Raw genomic sequence first — 19,252 nt, 5'->3', positions numbered from 1 at the left:
CCTCTGTCAGAGTCAGGAAAAGAAGGGAGAAATTAAAGCAGTGGCTCCTCCCAAGCAAGTTGTAATCCAATCAATCTTTGGCAATCTTTGCATTAAGCCTGCTTCTCTACTTTGCTACAAAAGCCACAGCATTCCCACCTTCTCGGTGTTTTGTTTTGATTGCTGCTGAGATGAGTGCACCTAAGAGCACAGCTTACCTTTGTCACTCAAGGACCTTGAGTGCTTGTGAACTGTCCCGAAGACAGAGCTCTGCCAAATGTGCTATAGCCCTGTTCATGGCTGTGCTTCCAGCAGTGACTAACAAAAATCTCCAGCCATACACCCAGCATAAACAGCTTGTTTTCAAGCCTCCTTATTAAGAGGGAGATGCTAAAAATATTTACTTCTGTTTTGAAGAACTTAGGAAAAAAACCCACAACAAAAAACAACCTATTTTTCCTCGTGTCAAAGGAGCAGGGGCTGCATCTCCTGCAGGCAGGCACTGATGTATGGAGGAACAGGAAAACAGGAGCTCCCTCCTGCCCCCAAAATTAATGATGAAGAAACAGATGGGAGCAGCAGCTCTAGGAGAAGACATTCCTCTCTTCTTGGGTGGTTTCCACAGAGAGGTTTGAGGCAGGGGTGCAGTCAAGAAGAACTGAAGAGTAAGCAGAATTCACTTATTATTTTAAGCAATGCAAAGTTTGCACTTTTCAGGATACAGCAAAATAAGGACACATGATCCTGCTGAGTTTATTTGCAACACCTCTGAGTTAGAAAAAGGTGCCTTTGTTACCCCCACAAAATGGCCTTTATAATTTTTCTTCCTCTGAAGTGCCAGATCTGCCAACACTGGGAAAAAAACCCAAACAACCAAAACCATGCATTTTGGTTCAAGCCCTACAGCGTATCCTGCAAGGAGCAGAAAGGACTCAGTGACCTGACTGAGTACTCAGTCAGATCTTTCTGCATTTTGGCTACGGAGCTAAGCCTGCGGTAAGAAAGAAATGTTACTTAATATAGTAAAAGGAATGTTATCTCAGGGCACAAAGAGACACTGCAGGTTGTTCAGCAAACCACACGTTGTAGCCAAGCTCATGGTGACCTGTCACCCCAACAGTCCACCTCAGACCCAACTCTCAGGTGAGTTAACTAGAGCAGTTCCTCTGGCTTGATCATTTCTCCCATTCAAGGCCATGATCAGACTAGGTGGGTAAAAAATTGTACACAGACTAGGTGAAAAACTGCAAAATTGTTCTTGTGCCAAGTGCACCAGATAGAAGATGCTAGAAATAATATACCCTTCACAGGCACACCAGGGGAGAACCAAGAGTACTAATCATCCAGGCAAGCCCCAGCCTTGGTCAAGACTTTCAAAGCATGACCACTTTCCTGGGAGCAAACTTCTCCTTACTAAACTCAACATGAGCTATCTTCTGTCCCTCTAGTAACCACCAGAAGCGACTGTGCTGAAGAGCATTCAAAACAGACTGTTTCTATGGAAAACTATCATCTTATTTCCATAGAGATATTCCAATATTACACTAAGTCCTAAGCAGAAAGCCTGCCTACTATCTGGAGCTAAAAAAAAAAAAGCCGTGCTCTGTAGCCTGTGTCACTTATGTGCCATGCACAGCAATGCATAACACGCACCAGCAACCATTTATCCTTTACTATTGACTTCTGACCCCGAGGGCAATTTCCGTTTCTTATCCACTTTCTCTGCTTTAGAAGCAGCACAGATGGGGGGCAATAGAGCTGTGGTTGCCTTCCTTTCTCTGCCATTTACTTCTGTGCAAGAGTAAAGCCTTGGGGCAGTGGGCACCAGGGGAGTTGCCAAAGCCCTGGCCTTTGCAAGGAATCCCTCTACCTCATTAGAGACTGAAAGAGCCTGTGTGTCTTACAAGGAGGATGAAATTAACCCTTAAATTGGTTAGTTAAACTTTAATGGGAACCACACTGTGAAAAGTAGGCAAGACAATGCAGAGAAGAATCAGAAGGCTTCACATTTGGCAGTGTCCACAGATTTTAAGGTGTCTCTGAAAGGGACAACAGGGAAGACAGAAGAGAATTTCCCAGATGTTAGCCAGAAGGTGGAGGTGGTGGAAAAATGGCCACAATCTAGCTGTTCTGCAACTTCAGAAGTGAAATCTTAGAAGTGCAAACCATCCTATATTTTCTCCTATCCTCAGACACGAGAAAACAATTTAGACAACTCTCTCAGTGGAGGGAGTTCTCATCTCATTCCCAGGTTCTCATCTCATTTCCCAGGAGGAGAAAGCAATCTAACCAAGAATTACTAGTGGAAGTTGTTTGAACAGACGTGGGTTGCTCCGTAAGCCATCCTCCTGTTACTGCATTGTATTAAAAATACACGGATAACATTGAAATCAATAATTTCTGTGTCCTTTTAACCAGAATAAGGAGAGAGTAACTTAATTAAGATACTATGGTGCATAGACCCACCTCCATGTTGACCGTGGTAGTAGATTGCAGTGCAGCAAAGAATGACTGATGGCAAGCACCTCATCACAGGTGGCTTAGGGCATGCCTTGCTGGTTACACAGAGAGATGGCTGGTGCTTTAACTTTTTACACATTTAAAAGTGGCAGTGGGTAGCAAAGGTGAAAGCTTTTCACATGCACCACATAACACAAAAACTCAGTGAAGCAGAGGAATTGCACTGGCAGTAAATAAGTGTGTCAGAATTTATTTGAACTCCTGCAGAGACAATTTAACATCATTTCAGTGACAGTGTATCAAGAACACACAGGAATTCATTCTAGTGTCAGCATAACTTTTATTTATTTATTGCTGTCAATATGCACAGTTAAGGAAGACCTGATGTGGCTACCTCCTGTGTACAATACTTCTGTAAAGTCTGATATTGTGGCTTTGATGGTAATACAACAAAGGTCCTGCGTTCCAACCCACAAGATGATTTTCCTAACTGCCTGAATTACAGATATGTTCCCTGGCTGTCTTTTATTCCGTCCCTACTAGCATCATATAATATAGATATTGTAACTGGAAAATAGCTAGAGATGATGTGAGAATAGCATAAAGGGGAAAACCAGCTCTGTATTGTTTTCTCACAGCCCTTCAGCCTTGTAGGAGCCAGAATTCATTTGTGGCTTTCTAGCATGCAAGCACAAGTGGAAACAACACAGAAGGATCAGGTATGCTAAGGAAGGTTGGAAATTCTCTTCTCCTACCACACCACCTATCAATCATCACAAAAATGTCAGCCTTCAGTGCTGGATCTTCTGATTCTTTAAAACCTCCCATTGCCTGGCAGAAGGATACTGGTCAGTGACTGACTGAAATGGAAAGTACAGGCTGTGCTTTCAATGCTTTTCCTCTGGTCACACCAGAGTGACTCCATTCAGGAGCATGACACCCTCACAGTATACTCCTCCACCCAGCATCAACCCTTCTCCTCTGGTGACTTTCCACACCTCTACAGCCCTGTAGGAGCTTGCTGCTGACAATGTTTAATTCTTGAAGTGGTAGTGGGTTTTGTTGCTGGACAGTCCTCACTTTCCTGCCCTCCAACTTGTTTTACAGAGGTGTTGATGAAACCATCAGGACTGAGTCAAGGGCTTCTCTACACTGATGCTGCCTATAGATAACATCTGCAGCACATATCTGTTCCAACACAGCTAGATGTCCCAGTGCAAAAAATATGCAAAGGTGGCTCCAGAATGTTCTGCCCACAGTCAACACAACACAACCCTCCCTCCAGCTTGCATCCATGCCACTGAATTACCTATGAGCTCTTCTCCGTACATGATCCTCCTTGGAGCCAAATCCACAGCATCCTCAGGTTGTCTTCACCTTGTGTTGCTGCTGTTTGCTTGAAATGCTGTAGCATCAAGACAAGAAGTTGCCCTGTGTTTGATATTTTTGCCTGTGCTTGGGATGCTGGGACTGCTGTAGTTTTCAGCCTGTGCCCCACAGAAGTGCTGATTGACTGGGGGTATGGAGCGAGCCCTTTCCTAGAGGGGATCAGGCAGAAAGGGGTAAGCTGTGTCCAGCTGGGGAGGTTACACTAGCTGGAACATAGGCTGATAAAGGGCTTTCTCAGAAGCACTTGTGTTTGGCAGACAGACTAGATAGGAAAGGAAAGAAGAGGCCTTTCTTAACCTATGGTCTGTGGTTCGTTTTAACACTGACTGTGGCATCTTGGCAAAACACGCCTTAATGTAAGCAGCTGAAGCAAACAGATCTGGAGTGATCAGTAGAGAAGGCCTGCCAGGCTACAGGGAGCATTCAAATGAAAGCAAAGCCACTAACTGAGGGGATTGCCTACACACAACTTTACCCCACTTTCCCCACCAAAGGGCAAATCTCCCTTCTGACCCTAGTGCCTAAGGGCGTAACTTTTGCAGAGCTGAATGGCAAGTTGAGCTCAGAAGCCCCCTCCCAAGAAGAGTCACTTTTTGTTCCCTGAAGCAGAATCCTTTTGTGACCTCATGATTTGATAGATAGTTTTCCTGAAGCGCTGGTCCCGGCTCAGTCTTTTGGCTGCTTCTTTCAGCTCTTCAATGTTTTCACCTTCTGCATGTGAGAAGATGAAGGACTGGGACTGCTTCACTGAAACAAGAACAGCACAGAAAGGTCAGCACTCTCCATCAGGGACACAAACTGAAGATAAAGCTTCACTAGAGTACACAAGCCATGTGATCACTGGCAGGGGATGAGCTAACCATTTTGCTCTAACAGCTTTACCTTACTGTGTTCAGAGGAGGAAAATGCTGGCAGCATGGAAACACACTTTTCTTTACAGCTGCCTCTGATTTGAGGTGCTACACAGAACCCAATCTAACCTTGCAAGTAGCCACTCTAAGCACCAGATTGGATTCGACAATGTCCAGGTGTTCCTTCCAACTTAACTTAGTCTGTGATTAAACATTCCAATGAAGTCATATTTAAGTATGTTTTTCTGGGGCCCAGAACCATCACAGCAGTTAGCTTTCAACATACATAAAGAAACAGGCAACAAGTACACAGGCTCAGTGCCTCACCTCTGGGAAAGGAAGATCCAAGTAGCACTATAGCTCCATTCTACTACTAAGGAATATGAAATAAGAATGATCTTTGGAGACTTTACTGTTCTGTCAGCCCCATCTGCATGTATCTGCTCTTGCAGAATACAGATTAAAAAGCTGCCTGATACCTACTGTCATTCCATGAAGTACTGGTTCTCCGGCAGCGGAAGCGGCAGCTCTTTATGCGACGAGTGGCAGCCTTGTGGATGTACACGGAGTTCTTCATGATCACAGGCATCTTGGCCTCCAGCTCGGCATTGCGGATGCACTCTTCAAAGAACTCTGAGAAAAAGATACCACTGTAAGAGTGATGGGACAGACACTCCAAGCAATGAACCAGTCACAAGGGACTGCACTTGTTAATGGGCTGAGCCAGATAATGATTATCTTCACAAACAACAATCTATGAAGCTCCTGAACATCATCAAAATGAACATTTTCAGTGACAAAAACCTCTGGTTCTCAAAAAATGCATACTCAAATTTTAGAAAGAACTGCAAAACATTCCACATCAATCATTCACACAACTGCTCATGATTCAACTGCCAAAAGCCGCTGATACTGTAATAAAACTTCTCAACTGTCTTGCAACAGAGGGTATGAAGCCTCACTCATCATACTTTCTTTGAAGGACTTCTAAAACCAGTCAAGTCTAACTGGGAAAGGGAGGTTTTGGCAACACTGGCATGGGCACACACCTCCAGGCCATACATGGCCAGGAATTTCTTAAAAGCATAGCACAGAGATATTTACATTATAGGCTCCAAGCAAAGCCCCATGTCCAAACTCTGACAATGTTATTCTGTCCTGATCTGCACACAGGCTGCTTTTCTTGGTCTATTTCCCCCCCTATGGTCTAACCAGCATCTCTTCTGCCATTCCAGTCTTGCTGTCCTTCTGCCTGTCACTGGCCCTTTGCTGTTCAAAGGCATCATGTGCTAATGTGCCCAAACTTTTATATGAAAGGGCAGAGCAGGGCAGAGCAGCAGGAACCACTTGGAAGGACTGATGCAACCTGTGCTGGGACCAAAGTTAAGGAAAACATTGGTGGTCCCTCATTTTCTCTAGTGCTCTGTTCATTTTTACTCTTTTGAAGAAAACATCCCCCAAAATCTAAGGTTGGAAATGTCAGGAAACATTCAGTACCAGAGGTTACTCACTTATGCCCCAAGCAGGTAGCTCAGCTCTACTTGAATGCTGAACTCAACAAACACATCCACTTTAGCTCTGTTTTCTTACCATGGCTCTGACACAGTGGGATGAAGTTCAGAATCATTTTGGTTTTCCTCAGTTTAGAAATCTTACGTAGAAACTACTGAATAATATTTATTGTATTTAAATATATAAAAAGTATAAATATGTGAATAGATACAAAACTATTAATACATGTATTTATTTTTTTCTTATTATTCTTTTTATTCTTTCTATGTAAACTGTGCTCAGAATGCCATAGGACTTTTTGACTTTTCTGTATTGGCCCAGTACATCCACCCTTCACTGAAATGAAGCCTTAACTGTACAAATACAGCATCTTCACTACCTTTTCCCCCTAAACTATACCTGAGGATGGAAAATAAGCAAGACTTCATACAACTGAAGCTGCTAACGTCAGTTCCCAGACCCAACTCAAGCCAAATGCTAGGGAAATGCCCCTCCAAAATACCCAAAAATCTCCAACCCAGATAAACACAAAAACGGCAAGGAAATAAGGTTAACCTGTGAGGACATGAGTCTTACACCTGACCTGTGGACTGCAGCTGTCTCAGCACAGCAGTGCTGATGCTGTAATTCGGGTCCAAGTAAGGATCCAAACTTCACCTGCTGGGTCACCTACCAGCACGTTGGTACAGCAACCACAGTCCTCCTTAAACTGATGTTGTTGTAACCAAGGCTGAGAAAATAATGTCTTGAGGGGAATTAGAAGACTTTATAACTCAGACCTAGTCAGTCTTTATAGCTCTGTCACAGCTTCCCTTTGACATTTTGGAAAGCATTTGATCATCTCTACCTTTAGGTTTGTCTTGCACCCAACAGAGAAGGCTGGGATAATTTCACTCTTCTTTGAGGGCAAAATACCAAGTGCCCACATAGCACATTATGGCTCCTCAAATGGGAGGTGTGGTGGAGGTACAAGGAGTTGGAAGAGCACATTATGTGCATTGAGGATCTTCCTTGTGTGTCTGGAAAGATGGGTAGAAATATTTTCTCTCTCAGACTTCGCTCATCAGGAGAGAGGATGGATGACTGACTTACTTCTCAAGTTACTGACATCTGCTTTCATCTTTTCCTCTTTCTCCTTGTTGCAATGCAGAGAATTTAAGCCTTGCTCCAAGCTCTGCAATGCTTCCTCAGCTTCTCTCAGTCTCTTCTCCAGATCCATGCGTACCTTCACCTCAGCCTGAGGAAGAGAAAAAGAATTGCTGGAAACTGGCTTGTGTCTCAATAATCATCCTGGTAACCCACAAGGTCTGTGAGGGACTCACCATGGGTGAAAACAAAAAGACAATAGTGATGAAAATCCTTAGAAATATTGTAAGACAACATAAAAGTTGTTCCTCATGTCTTCAGTCAGACTATTTTAGTAATTCTCCTTTGCTCTGACTTTCATTTTCTGCAGTTTTCCTCCCATTGTATAAACCATATGGAATCAGAGATGGTATTTCAACACATGAATTCGTGCTAATGCAAATATTTACAGATGACCAGGAAAGGGAGGACATAATTCCAGCTGAGATGGACTTGAGATAGAGGCAGTCAGTTCCCACAAAGGGATGTACAGTACTGAGTTTCAGGAACAAAACACAAGGAAATTTAGAAGTAAAGTAGTAGCTTAGCAAATCAGAATGACTAATACAGCTTAGGTCAACTTAGCCTCCGTTTGGCCAAGTGGAAGGTTACAGGTTAAAAAAAATATTGGAAGTGCAGGAAAAAGAAGAATGGGGGTTTTTTGGACAAAATATTTGTATAAGCAGGTTAAGTGTCAAACAGCCAACAATAAACACAACCTTTATATTATTTAGATTTAAATAAAATATCATATATTAATCTATGCAAAGGTAATTGGACAAAGTATCCTCCGTTACAAAGGAGGGCTGGTACCTCAGCTGCATTCCTCTGCTTTTCAACTCAAGTTCTTGCAGAGGTTACTGAAGATTTACACATCTTAAGATTGATTTTCTGAGCACAAGTGAGGAGGGAAGATATCTGCTCAATGTCCATGTTAACATTTCTTTGAAATAATCTTTATTCTTTTTCGTCTGTACTTTACTCTTTTACTTTTTTCTTCCCTTCATCTTTAGATGATGATTGCATAGTAGCAAACTAAAAGACTTGCACTGAACAGTTGAATCAGGCTTCAGAATGAGAAAATAAATAGTAGTGCTACATAGATACAACATGGCAACTTCATGTGTTATGATGGTGTCATAGAGTGTTTTGGATTGGAAGAGACCTTAAAGATCATCTAGTTTCAACCCCTCTGCTGTGGACAGTGACAGCTTTCACTAGACCACACTGCTCAAAGCCCCATACAACCTGGTCCTGAACACTTCCAGAGATGGGGCATCCACAACTTCTCTGGGCAACCTCTTCCAGTGCCTCACCACCCTCACAGTAAAAAATTTCTTCCTAATATCTAATCTAAACCTCTCCTCTTTCAGTTTTAAGCCAATTCCTCTTGTCCTATCACTACATATCCTTGTAAAAATTCCCTCTCCAGCTCTCTTGTAGCCTCTTTTAGGTACTGGAAGGTGCTGTAAGGTTTCCTTCTCAGAGCCTTCTCTTATCCAGCCTAAACAACCCAAGGTCTCTCAGCTTGTCTTCACAAAAGAGGTGCTCCAGTCCTCTGATGATCTTTGTGATCCTCCTCTAGACTCATTGCAACACGTCCATGTCCTTCCTATGCTGAGGACCCCAGAATTGGATGCAGTACTCCAGGTGGGGTCTCACAAGGGCAGACTAGAGGGGCAGAATCTACTGGTCTTGATGCTTTTGATGCAGCCCAGGATATGGTTGGTAATATGAAGCACAGCAGAAGAAGATTTGTGATCACAACATGAAAACGAAATAAAACAAAGAGTTTGGCTTGATGGGGGATGAACTGAGAAGGAAAATGAGAGCACTTTAGGCCCAGGGTCAGCAATATACCACATTTGCAGGGAATACCTTGAGGTCTCTCTCTGCCTGCTGCTTCTCTGCAGTCAGCTCCGACAGTGAGTTCTGCAGTGCTTGTGACTGGGAAGAGTAAAACTCCCGCTCCTCCTCCAGTGCTCGGGACCGCTCCTCATTCTCCTTCATCCTGATGCATGGCACAGCAAAGAAAGATGACCATTCCCACCCCAGCACAACTGACAGGAAGGAAAGAGGTTCAGTATCGTGACTGGGCATGCTTAACTATCTGGCTGTCCTGAGCAAAGAGGTGCTAAGAGGAGCACTGTCTGTGCTTCACTCCAATAATACAGGCATTGCTGGAGAAAGCCAGGTGGACAGTTCTTGAACTGAATGCTCTCAACCCCCAGATGAGGCCCAGAAGCACCAAACACTCCTTAGGGACAGGCCATGAACACCTTCACGTGCCCAAATCCTGGTTTGAAAGGAGAAGGCCCAACCGGGAGCAAGAAGTTCAGCAGTCCTGTCTCCTTTGAAGTGTTTGTACCCTAAACTCCTGCCATGGGAACCGGACAATCTTCCAGACTTGTCTTGTTTTGGCAACGAAAAAGCAAGTCAGCAGACAGTCACGTCATTTGCCACCCCTAAGCCTGAGGAGGGCAGAAGTGCCCTCTTCCCTTTACCACATCCAAGAATGGAAATTATAAAGGATCTTGGCTATCTGCAGGTCTCAGGATAAACAGGGAAACTGTTTTGAAGTGATATCATTTTAAACCTGCAAATATTTAGCCACAACCCCATGCCTCCCACCTGCAAGGGGAAAAACTACCTCTTTTCACACCACCCTCCTCACACTGGATCACATCTTGTTCCTGATACCACCTCAAGAACCCCTGCCCCCACTTCACCTCTTCTCTGCCAGGAGTTTCTCCTGCAGAAGTTGCTGCATCTTCTCTTCAATCTGTCGCAGGCTGCAGTGCAGTCCCCAGATGGGGCTTTGCTCTTTGCTGGGGCTGGTTGGAGGTGGGACCTGGCTCTCATTTTCTTCCAGCATCTCCAGCATTTGCTGCTTTTCCAGGGAGAGCTCCTTGAAGAAGGACAGAGATTGTGAATATCAGCTAAGTCTAATGTTTCTGCTCCTGTTCCTGCCTGGCTCTTCCCTATTGAGTCCCTCCACCCTTACATGCCTCATTCAGGTTAAAAACACGAATAACAAAATTAGGTTTTCATTTCATACCTGCCTCATGAGGAGCAAGCCTCCACCATAGCCTTTGCTATGAAGGGGGAGAGAACCTGCAGGCTCCTTTGATGTGATATGCCAGTAAGGACACAATTCAGGGACTGGAGCCTTGTGATTCCCTAGTGCATCACAGATGCAGCCCGCTTCCCTGCTTGGCTTGCTCCTCAATGGGAACTGGAGGCATCCCCTCTGTGGTACTTCTAACTGCAGGGCAATAAGACATATCATGCTGTTTGCCTGTGAAGTGTTTGGTTCAGTGTGCAACTAGAGCATGAACAGTCCTTCAATAGCTTTCCAGTTCTTTTTGCATTCCCATAACTTCAGGCAAGGAGAAGAGCTCAAAGGAACAGATTTTTGGACAAACTTGCAGCATCTGACACAAACATTAAGAATGACCTTGAGGCTTCCAAAGGCTGGCTGTATTAAAATCTCACAAACAATGTGCATTTAGAAAAGGCATTTTCCACAAATCCACCAGAGCGATACCAAGTAAGGAAAGATTTCAATACATCAATATTCCTTTTCCTATATTCCCATGTGGTACAGGATTCCTTGGGAACACCATGCTCTCTTCTGTGAACAAGGAATGCCTTTCTCCCGCTCCAATTTCCACCAGAACTTAGGGAGTTGCAGTTTAAAAAAAAAAAAGAGTACATGACTTACAGCCATGTTGGCTGGGAGGGACCCTCTAGCAGGCTCAAGTCCAACCTCCTGTTCAGAGCTGGTCTGCCAGCACAGTAGGATATGGTCAGATGTGGTTTCCTACAGTCCAGTTGTGAAAACCTTCCATGATGAAGCTTCCTCAGGCTCTCCCACTGCCTGCCTATCCTTCTGGTGAAAATTCTCTCCCTGGTGTTCAACCTGAGCTTCCCAAACTGCAACTTTTGGTTTTTCTGATATCATCACGTCACCTGCTATGACTGAGAAAATTTTGCTTCTGCTGGGGTCTGTATCACTTCTCATCCTTTTCTGTGGGGGATTTTGGCATTCATACCAGCTACCAAATGGACCTGTTCATCTGTACAGGACTTAACTTTGGTGCTAGCAGATATTAGATTCATTCCATAGCACACTAAAATGCTGTCACTCAGAGGTGAGAAGTGGTCACTCACCTCCAGGGTGTTCTGTAAGGACTGCGTCAGGCTTCGCAACTCTTTCTTTTCTTCCTCCACTCCTTTAAGGGAGCGGGCTGTGAGCTCTAGCTCCCTAAAGAAGCAAAAAGGGGGAACAGGTATTGCAGTGGAACACTAGCCCCACAGACCACGCTCAGACTGCGCAGGCTGTGGATCTCTGGGTGAAGGCAGTCCTGGAGAGTCAGGAGCTTGCCAGGAAGCATCACATCCTGTCTTGAACACACTACGGGCATTCAGGAACTTTACTGTGCCTCCTCATCATCAAACCAAACTGAACTGTCAGTGTGCTTCTCTAGCAAGGACAGGACCATGGTTAAAACTGGAAGAGTTCAAACAAGGCAGTCATATTTAAGCAGAGGTTGTCTATGAAAACAAAAATGGTTTGCAAAATCACACCGAGATGTTATTTAGGGAGAGAAAAGGAAAACAAAAAAAAAAGAGAGCAATGGCTAAACAGCCCTTTCAACACTCAGGGCAAAGCATTTTGATCCTTCTCTTTCTAAATACATTCTCCGGTTACATTTTGCATAGTGTAATTCTTAAAATAACAAAACAATTCTTGGTAAGGCAACATCATCATCCACCCATTGTCATTTAGCTGATGGTGGAAAACCAGATCCATATGTCTGGACCCCACAGGGCTGGTCAGCCAATCAAAGTAATTGCCTCTTTGAAATCCTCTCTAGCACCTCCATTGCCATGCTTCCCCAACCAATATGAAAGCCCTTTGAAAATAAATTGCTGGAGCCCTGAATGCAAAATGAAACTAAGCTGTATTCTATTGGTCACACAAGCAATAGCAAATGCAGGTAAACAGCCCACAGCCATTCCTATTTTGGTCAATATAGCATCTATTCTCCTTCCTACACACACAAAAATAGGTGGATTTTACAAACTGTTTTGATTCACCACCACAGTGACACTTTTGTCTGGTGTGGGAGTTGTTGTCCTTTTCCTGCCCTGCAGTCTGCTGCCTTACCGTCTGATCTCTTCCTGCTCCAGCCGCAGCTCCCGCACCACCTCTTCAAACTGCTGCTTCTCTGCTTCCAGCATCTGGTTCAGACGCTCAAGTTCCTGGACCAAAAAAGACAGGAATGTACTCTGCCTACATGGTTAGGCAAGGCTTCCCTGTTAACAGTGCCTGGGACTTTAAACCTGGCATTTAACCCGACCTATGTAGAGCCACAAGGCGTCTGATCACACCATGCTTTTGTCCAGGAGCAATTAGAAGGGATTTGAAGTAAGTTGAGGATTTTCAGACATCCATAAGCCCCAGCCAGGTTACAAAGCACATGAAAATCCCAGACATGCTCTCTGCACAGGTCAGCTCTGATGCATATATACAGAAGGTCCCTGGGAATGCTGGAGTCCACGTGTATGTACCATTTCCAGGCACTCACATGTTCAGGTATAGATAGTCCTGAAGGAGTGTGACAGCCCCAGAATTGCTGTGCCTTAAGTGCGATTTTTCTACTAGCTCTGCTTTGCTCTCCACCCCCACTGGGGCAGGAAAACACAAACTGTTCAGTTACAGCTTTGCAGAGTTTAATCAGCCTGTCACTATCTTTGTGCTGATAGAACCATGCTTAAAGAGCACCAAATACAAGTTGTCCTCAAGCAGTGAAACAGCCTCTTCCCCTGGTCTAGAGGCAGCAGTTGTACTGAGACCTACTGCAGATGGAGAAAGACAGGGACAAAATACAGCAAGGGTCCTGCTCCCGGATAGGTCCCTTTGCAGCTATAGCTGTTGCAGGCCCAGGCTACTCAAAAAACAGCACTGACACTGAGTAAATTAATATTAAGAGTCTCGCTCCATGGTGCAGATACATGTTCAAGCTTCCTTCCCAACATACTTCTTTGGAGCCTTCAGGTTCTCAACAGGTCAGACTGCCACAGCTCAGTGAGCTCTACATTCAGTTCTTCACAGTACCAAACTCCTTCAAACTAACCTGGCCCCATCTGCTCTTTGTGGGCAATGGAGTTACTGTGCATGGTTTTTAATAGCAGAGATTTGTTCCAGGATCTTCAGACAAGGGCATTTCCCTCCCCATGGCTGTGGGCTGTGCAGCAGGCTACTTCACCAGAAGGGGATGTCTCCCTGTAAAGGCAGAAGTAGCTTAGCCCTAAAGGAGAGTCCAAGCTATCTTTGGACTTTAGCTCCCCAAAAATGTATACAAGAAAAATATAGGCCTGAGAAGCCAAGGTCAGCATTGCCGTCTTTTCCTAAAGAGGGGCAATGGTCGTTTTGGATTAACTGGAATAGAACATGAGGCACTTTGCAAGGTTGTAACGTGGTATTCTACATCCATGCAGACTTTTCTACTGTGTAATAGGACAATCCATTTGCACAGTTATCTTGCAATGACTTTATGATGGTGCTATAAAAATCAGTATAGTTATGCTGGAAATGTGAGAATGAACTACTCTTACTATATTAAGCAACCATAAGTTAGGAATAGTTTGGAAAACAATTCTCATCTCATCTCATGGCTGGGCTTCGCAAATGAAGATTTGGGAAGGGCTCTACCCACATTTGCTACAAACGCGCTGGTGACTAAATAGGCCAATGCGAGATAGACAAGTCTGGTTGCAAAAGGCACAGCAGAAAGACTCCTTAGGTGGTATCAACAAGACAACAATTATAAACTTGATAAAGCAACCTCGTTTAGTGAAAGATGTCCCTGCCTGTGGCAGGGAGGCTGGAACTAGGTGATCTTTAAGGCCCCTTCCAACCCAAACCATTCTATGATTCTAAGATAAATTAAGGTATCATAGTCACCTCTTAGGGGTGCTCTCTTGGTTTTTCTCTCGTGCAATATTTATTATTCTCCCCGTCTCTGGTGTGCCCAAAAAACAAACCATGTTGCTTTTTCTGCTCCTTGTTTCTCACAACAGTATCTCTACACTGGAACCATGTCAGGTCTGTTTACTTGCTTTCTAACTGTGGAGACAAGTCTTGATTGCCAGTCTTCTCTGCCAAATAACAATTGTGTCATTCAATCCAGTGAATATGAATTTTATTTCATTTTCCTCCCTGGTCCTCCTGCAGATATAATCACAAGCACGCTGCATGGAAAATAACAGGGAAAGGGAGCAAGGGTACAACCCCAAGACCCATCTCATGGCACAAGTCTTATTCCTCTCTTCATCCATGGGGTCCAGAGTTTGGCTGGAGACTCTTGTGGCTCCACAAGCCCCTCTCTCTGAACCCTGACATGCCTTCAAACCAACAACTCCCAAAATCCCAGTCCTACCACATGGAATTTAAAGGAAATTGGCTTGGGATGAACACTCACCTCTTTTTGCTCCCTTTGCAGGCATAGCTCTTCTGTTTCCTCCATTAGCTTATCTGCAAGCACACAAACAAAGGCCAGAGAAAGCACAGAGAAAAGCATTTTATATCCTGGGGATATTTACAAACATGAAACACTGACTTTCTGAAGCATTCCCTATTCCTTTGTGTGCATCTGTCTGAGAGGCTCCAAAGTCTAAGATGGCACGTAATCGGATGTTCTGTAACTTCCCTCCTGCCAAATAACTGAATAAACTAAACAACCACATTGCTGTGTACTCCTTCTAAGGTTTCCTCTCAGTGCTCTTAAAGAACATTAATGAACTAACCTCCACTATCCTCTAGCTGAGTCAGGAAAATATTCTTATCTCTGTTTCACAAATGAGGAAACAAAGGCACAGAAAGGTTAAGTGGGTGCACAGGGTCACACACCAGGTACCAGCAGTCAGTTCTCCTGCAGCTCAGTGCCTCATCCCCACCTGCCTAGCACATCATCCTCTCCTTACTCCTTAGCCCTCTGGGCATCACTGCCAGCTCCCTACTGTCACCTTGGGATGTTCCAGCCAAGGCCAAAAATCAGTCTTCTAACCTAGCCACAAAAGTTTTGCTATACAGAGCAGTTCCCCTCAACATCAGCTGCTCTTGTCTACTGAAGATACACACCCACTAGAGGCCCTGCTCTGCTCCTTACCCTGCGGCCTGCCCTTGTGCTATGCCCTAACCTCAAAGGCTCTCCCTCAGGTAGCTCTTGGTCACACTTACAGGAAGCCAGACAGAAACACACTCCTCACAGTTAAGCCTAAGGTTTAGCTCCCAGCTCTGCCACCAAGCTACCATGTGAGCAGGGCAGATTCACTGCAGCACTTTTAGATTAAATTTTCCCCCTATCAGGTGAGTGGGATGCTACTGGTTTCCCTGGTACTGGAGACCTGATGAGATTACTACCGCTGGCAGGAGTACTACTGCTAGGAGGAATGCAGATTTCACCTCCTGCCCACAGCAGGGCTCCCATTGCCAGAGAAAGAGTGTTACATTACCAAAGCTCTGCTGACCACCACTGCTGCCTTTCCTTTCCACTCTTGACCTCTTTCTCCTGGCCAGGACCCAGCACGGATGCACTGTATTTACACAGAGGCTCTTCCACCTTCCCCCTTCTGCCCCTCCTAGGGGGCCCAAGCCCTGGACTTGATGGCCCTCTGTAAAGTCCATGTCTGAGAGTGAAACCTGGATCCTAACCAGGTGGGAGGAAGGTGGGATCCACTCAGTGTGGATTCAGGGAATTCCCCCAAGCAGTGTTTGCTTCCTCCAGAGAACCCTGACCTCCTGCCAGGAACAGTGTCTGACCTCAAAGTTTTAACTAGAGATGGACACAGATCATTGAAGGTAAGGCTAATGAGGCAGAAGCCTCAGTAGTTATATTGAAATAGACAGTTGCTGTCAAAAGAAAGTAACCAATTGTGACAATTGACCAGCTCTGAATGTTCCTGTCAAGGACCAAAGAACTCAGTGAAATATATATTTTATATTCCAAATATCTCCTGTTTGCCACAGAATGTATATTCTTCTATTCTTCCATCACTTTGTCTTTTATTGTACTAAAGACCTCTTCAGTCTTTTAGGCTCTTTAGTCTGCTCTGGTGGTTGCAAAATAATGTTTTGACAAAGTTTTCCTGTTTCTAATCTTCCTCCTGTTCCTGTCCCTCCAGGTACTCCTTTCAGCACTCGCCATTATCCCTTTGTCAGACGTGGAGCTGCTTCTCCCTCCCTGCCTCACATACAAGCCCATCCATCAACTCACATGTGTGAATGGAGCTTAGATGGCCAGAATCAACATGCCTTGATACTTGAATTATTATCACTGTTGCATGTGAGATCACCCCTGATCATCATGGATGCAAAAGTGCAAAAAGTTCTTCAAGATTCCTTCAGTAGCTTGGTGATTAGGAGTAGATACTATGAGCCTCTGCTCAAGGCATCACTAACCTGAAGCACCCAAATTGCTGCCAGCTTGTTTAAAGCAGGTGACTGTCCAGACAAGTCACTGGGCCCACACATGACCAGCAGCCCCCAGATCAAAAGGGCTCTTCGAATGCTCTAACATGGAGGGCATCTGGGTTAAAATGGTTACTCTCCCTTGGCTCTTGCTATGGTCAATGCAGGGAAGAGACAGCTGGACCTCCCAAGGCAGTCATAGCATCCAAGGTATTGCCATCCAGAATCTGGAAGGGGATTGGACTAGATAACCTACAGAAGTCTCTTTCCACCTACATTATTCTATGTTCATCTGGACAAACTGTTCTCTCTGCATTGTCCATGGAGACAGCACTGACAAATTAGCCACTGCCATTAGACACCTCAAGCAAGCCCATGTAAATGCTCCCACTTTCAATATGAAGAGTGTGAGCAAACACAAAGATCAAATAGAGTAAGACCAAAAAAACCCCCAGCTAGTTGAAGAAAACTCATGCATGAAAAGCTGTGATCAGCCTCAGAAGTATCAGTCCTGTGTGATTCAGGGAGACAAAGGTATTGGCTATTTGCCTGGTAAGCAGCTGAAACCAGCACATCCAAATATCTCAGGGGCAGCAAACATTTGTACAGACCAGCCATGAGACTGCAGCAGGTTGGCCAAAGCACATTCTTGTTTTCACACTCCAAACAGATGTCCAAATCCTATCTCAACCATTGCATGTTTTGACCCCCTTCAAACCTGAATTTCAGCTGCTGATTACTGAAAAGCTTCATCCAGTAACAGTCAAACCTGTAAAAACAGGTTTTGTACAGTAAAAACCTGTAGCTGCTTGGCTTGACCACACTGACAACTCCAGGAAAAGCAAAATGGCTATTTTGGGGTTTATGGCTTTTGGAAGTAAGAGTTTCCTACCTAAATACTCCTGTTTCTCCTTGGCCAGCTGCAGTCCTTGGGCTTCCAGGCTCTCAATCATAGCTTCTCCCAGCTGGGCATTCTTCCATGTCCTAGGGAGAGCAGACACAAAGCAGGCAATGTAAAGGAGCTAAGGGTCCTACAGATTGAGACAGGGGTCTCAGCCTAGCAAGCCACCAAGTAATTCAAACATGCAGACTTTCATCATTTGGGACAGTGATTCTCTAAATTTTTCTCCACAAATGAATTGGAGAAATTTCCCTGACATTAGGTAATATTTTTTTCTTTTTTAAATACATGAGCTGTATGTTAACACCTCACAACTATTCAAATGTTATTTTTCAGTGTTTTGGAGATTCCTACACTGATCTTAAGCTTAAGGACTCTCCAGACCAATTCAGCACATCCACAGCCTCCAACTGCAACAGGATGCATCTGGAACCCTTTAAATGGATCCTGACAGACTTTAGGACCAGATTTTAGCTTTTAACTCAAATAACTTCCTACTGCTAACAACATTGTCTTCTGCAACCGTTCCAGTATTTTGCTGTTAGAGTCACTCTTCCCCTTCAAACATTAACCATCTATTGAATTCTTCCCATAGCCTTCTATCTTCAGTCTTTCTGGTATCCCTGGAATCAATCAATCCCTCCTCTGCTACTTATAAGCCACTAGGACTTGGTGTCTGGTCCTACACTGTGAGTTAAGTGCCTCTTCCTGTAAAACCAAAGAAGAACCAGAGATAAAAGCCAGATTAGATGCTGGCAAGTAGAGAATGTTAAAGGAAGTAGGCATATTCAAAGAGCATCTTGTGTTATTTTAGGACCATTGGCAAGAGGATCTCAAGGTCACTTAAACACTTTATGAAGCTAAGCTACAAGAAAGGCCTGTGGAGCAGATGCCCATTACTGACTGAGTTGATGGGCAGGATAGGCTTAAACGCAGATATTAAATACCATGGACAAAGACACACAAATCAAAAACAGAACCAACAATGGAGCTTGCTGCTCACTTCTATTGGTGTTTCATTAGAAAAAAAAATATCAACACACAAAAAAATGCATAACATTAAAACATACATAAAATTGTTCCTAATCTATTTATATAGATGTACATACAGGAACAGCAGTTGCTGCCCAGAAATTCTAGTGTCTTTGTTAAATCCTGAGGGAGCTTATTAATATTAAATATCTGTAAGCCTTCCTGTACCAAGCCACTTTGTAAACCATTTGAAATTGTAGCTTTTTGGAAACCATTAGGTTGGCAACCTTTTTATATAACCATTTCAAGGCAACTTGTACTTCGTCTCTTACAAAAGACAGACAAATAAATTAAACACGTGCCACCCCAGGGACCAGGCAGCTCACAGCACCAGCAGCCCAAGCACTGTCTTGTGCTCCTTGCAGATAGCTGGGCTTCTTTTCAGCTGATAAGGATCATTCTAAAGCGCAGAGGAAATTAGAACACTAATTAAAAAGGTGCTGTTTTGCCCACAGGTAGACATCTTCATCTTGAGGGAGAACATCTGGGTGCGAATATGTTTTTTCACTAACCTTCTCTCATACA

The 19,252-nt window shown here is 44.2% G+C and overlaps 1 protein-coding gene across 5 annotated transcripts in view; it reads right to left on the bottom strand.

Annotated features, from left to right (window-relative positions):
- Positions 1-2,762: 2,762 nt before the first annotated feature.
- Positions 2,763-19,252, bottom strand: part of PLEKHD1 (pleckstrin homology and coiled-coil domain containing D1) — a 37,581-nt gene continuing 21,091 nt past the window's right edge. For 4 of the 5 annotated variants that reach the window (XM_027641984.1, XM_027641986.1, XM_027641985.1 and 1 more), the window contains exons 6-14: positions 17,687-17,778; positions 14,807-14,859; positions 12,490-12,584; positions 11,490-11,583; positions 10,046-10,224; positions 9,195-9,327; positions 7,284-7,428; positions 5,163-5,312; positions 2,763-4,575 (exon numbers count right to left, since the gene is read on the bottom strand). In XM_027641984.1, coding sequence (XP_027497785.1) covers positions 4,415-4,575; positions 5,163-5,312; positions 7,284-7,428; positions 9,195-9,327; positions 10,046-10,224; positions 11,490-11,583; positions 12,490-12,584; positions 14,807-14,859; positions 17,687-17,778 — 1,102 coding nt within the window. In that variant the 3' untranslated portion in view covers positions 2,763-4,414. Of the gene's footprint in view, positions 4,576-5,158; positions 5,313-7,283; positions 7,429-9,194; positions 9,328-10,045; positions 10,225-11,489; positions 11,584-12,489; positions 12,585-14,806; positions 14,860-17,686; positions 17,779-19,252 lie in introns of all 5 variants that reach the window. The other variant, XM_027641987.1, reaches the window with a different exon arrangement.

The sequence above is a fragment of the Corapipo altera genome, unplaced genomic scaffold (assembly GCF_003945725.1).
Source record: "Corapipo altera isolate COAL_440 unplaced genomic scaffold, ASM394572v1 23b, whole genome shotgun sequence".
In the NCBI taxonomy this organism is placed as follows: Eukaryota; Metazoa; Chordata; class Aves; order Passeriformes; family Pipridae; genus Corapipo; species Corapipo altera.
This window is presented reverse-complemented; position numbering and strand designations above follow the sequence as displayed.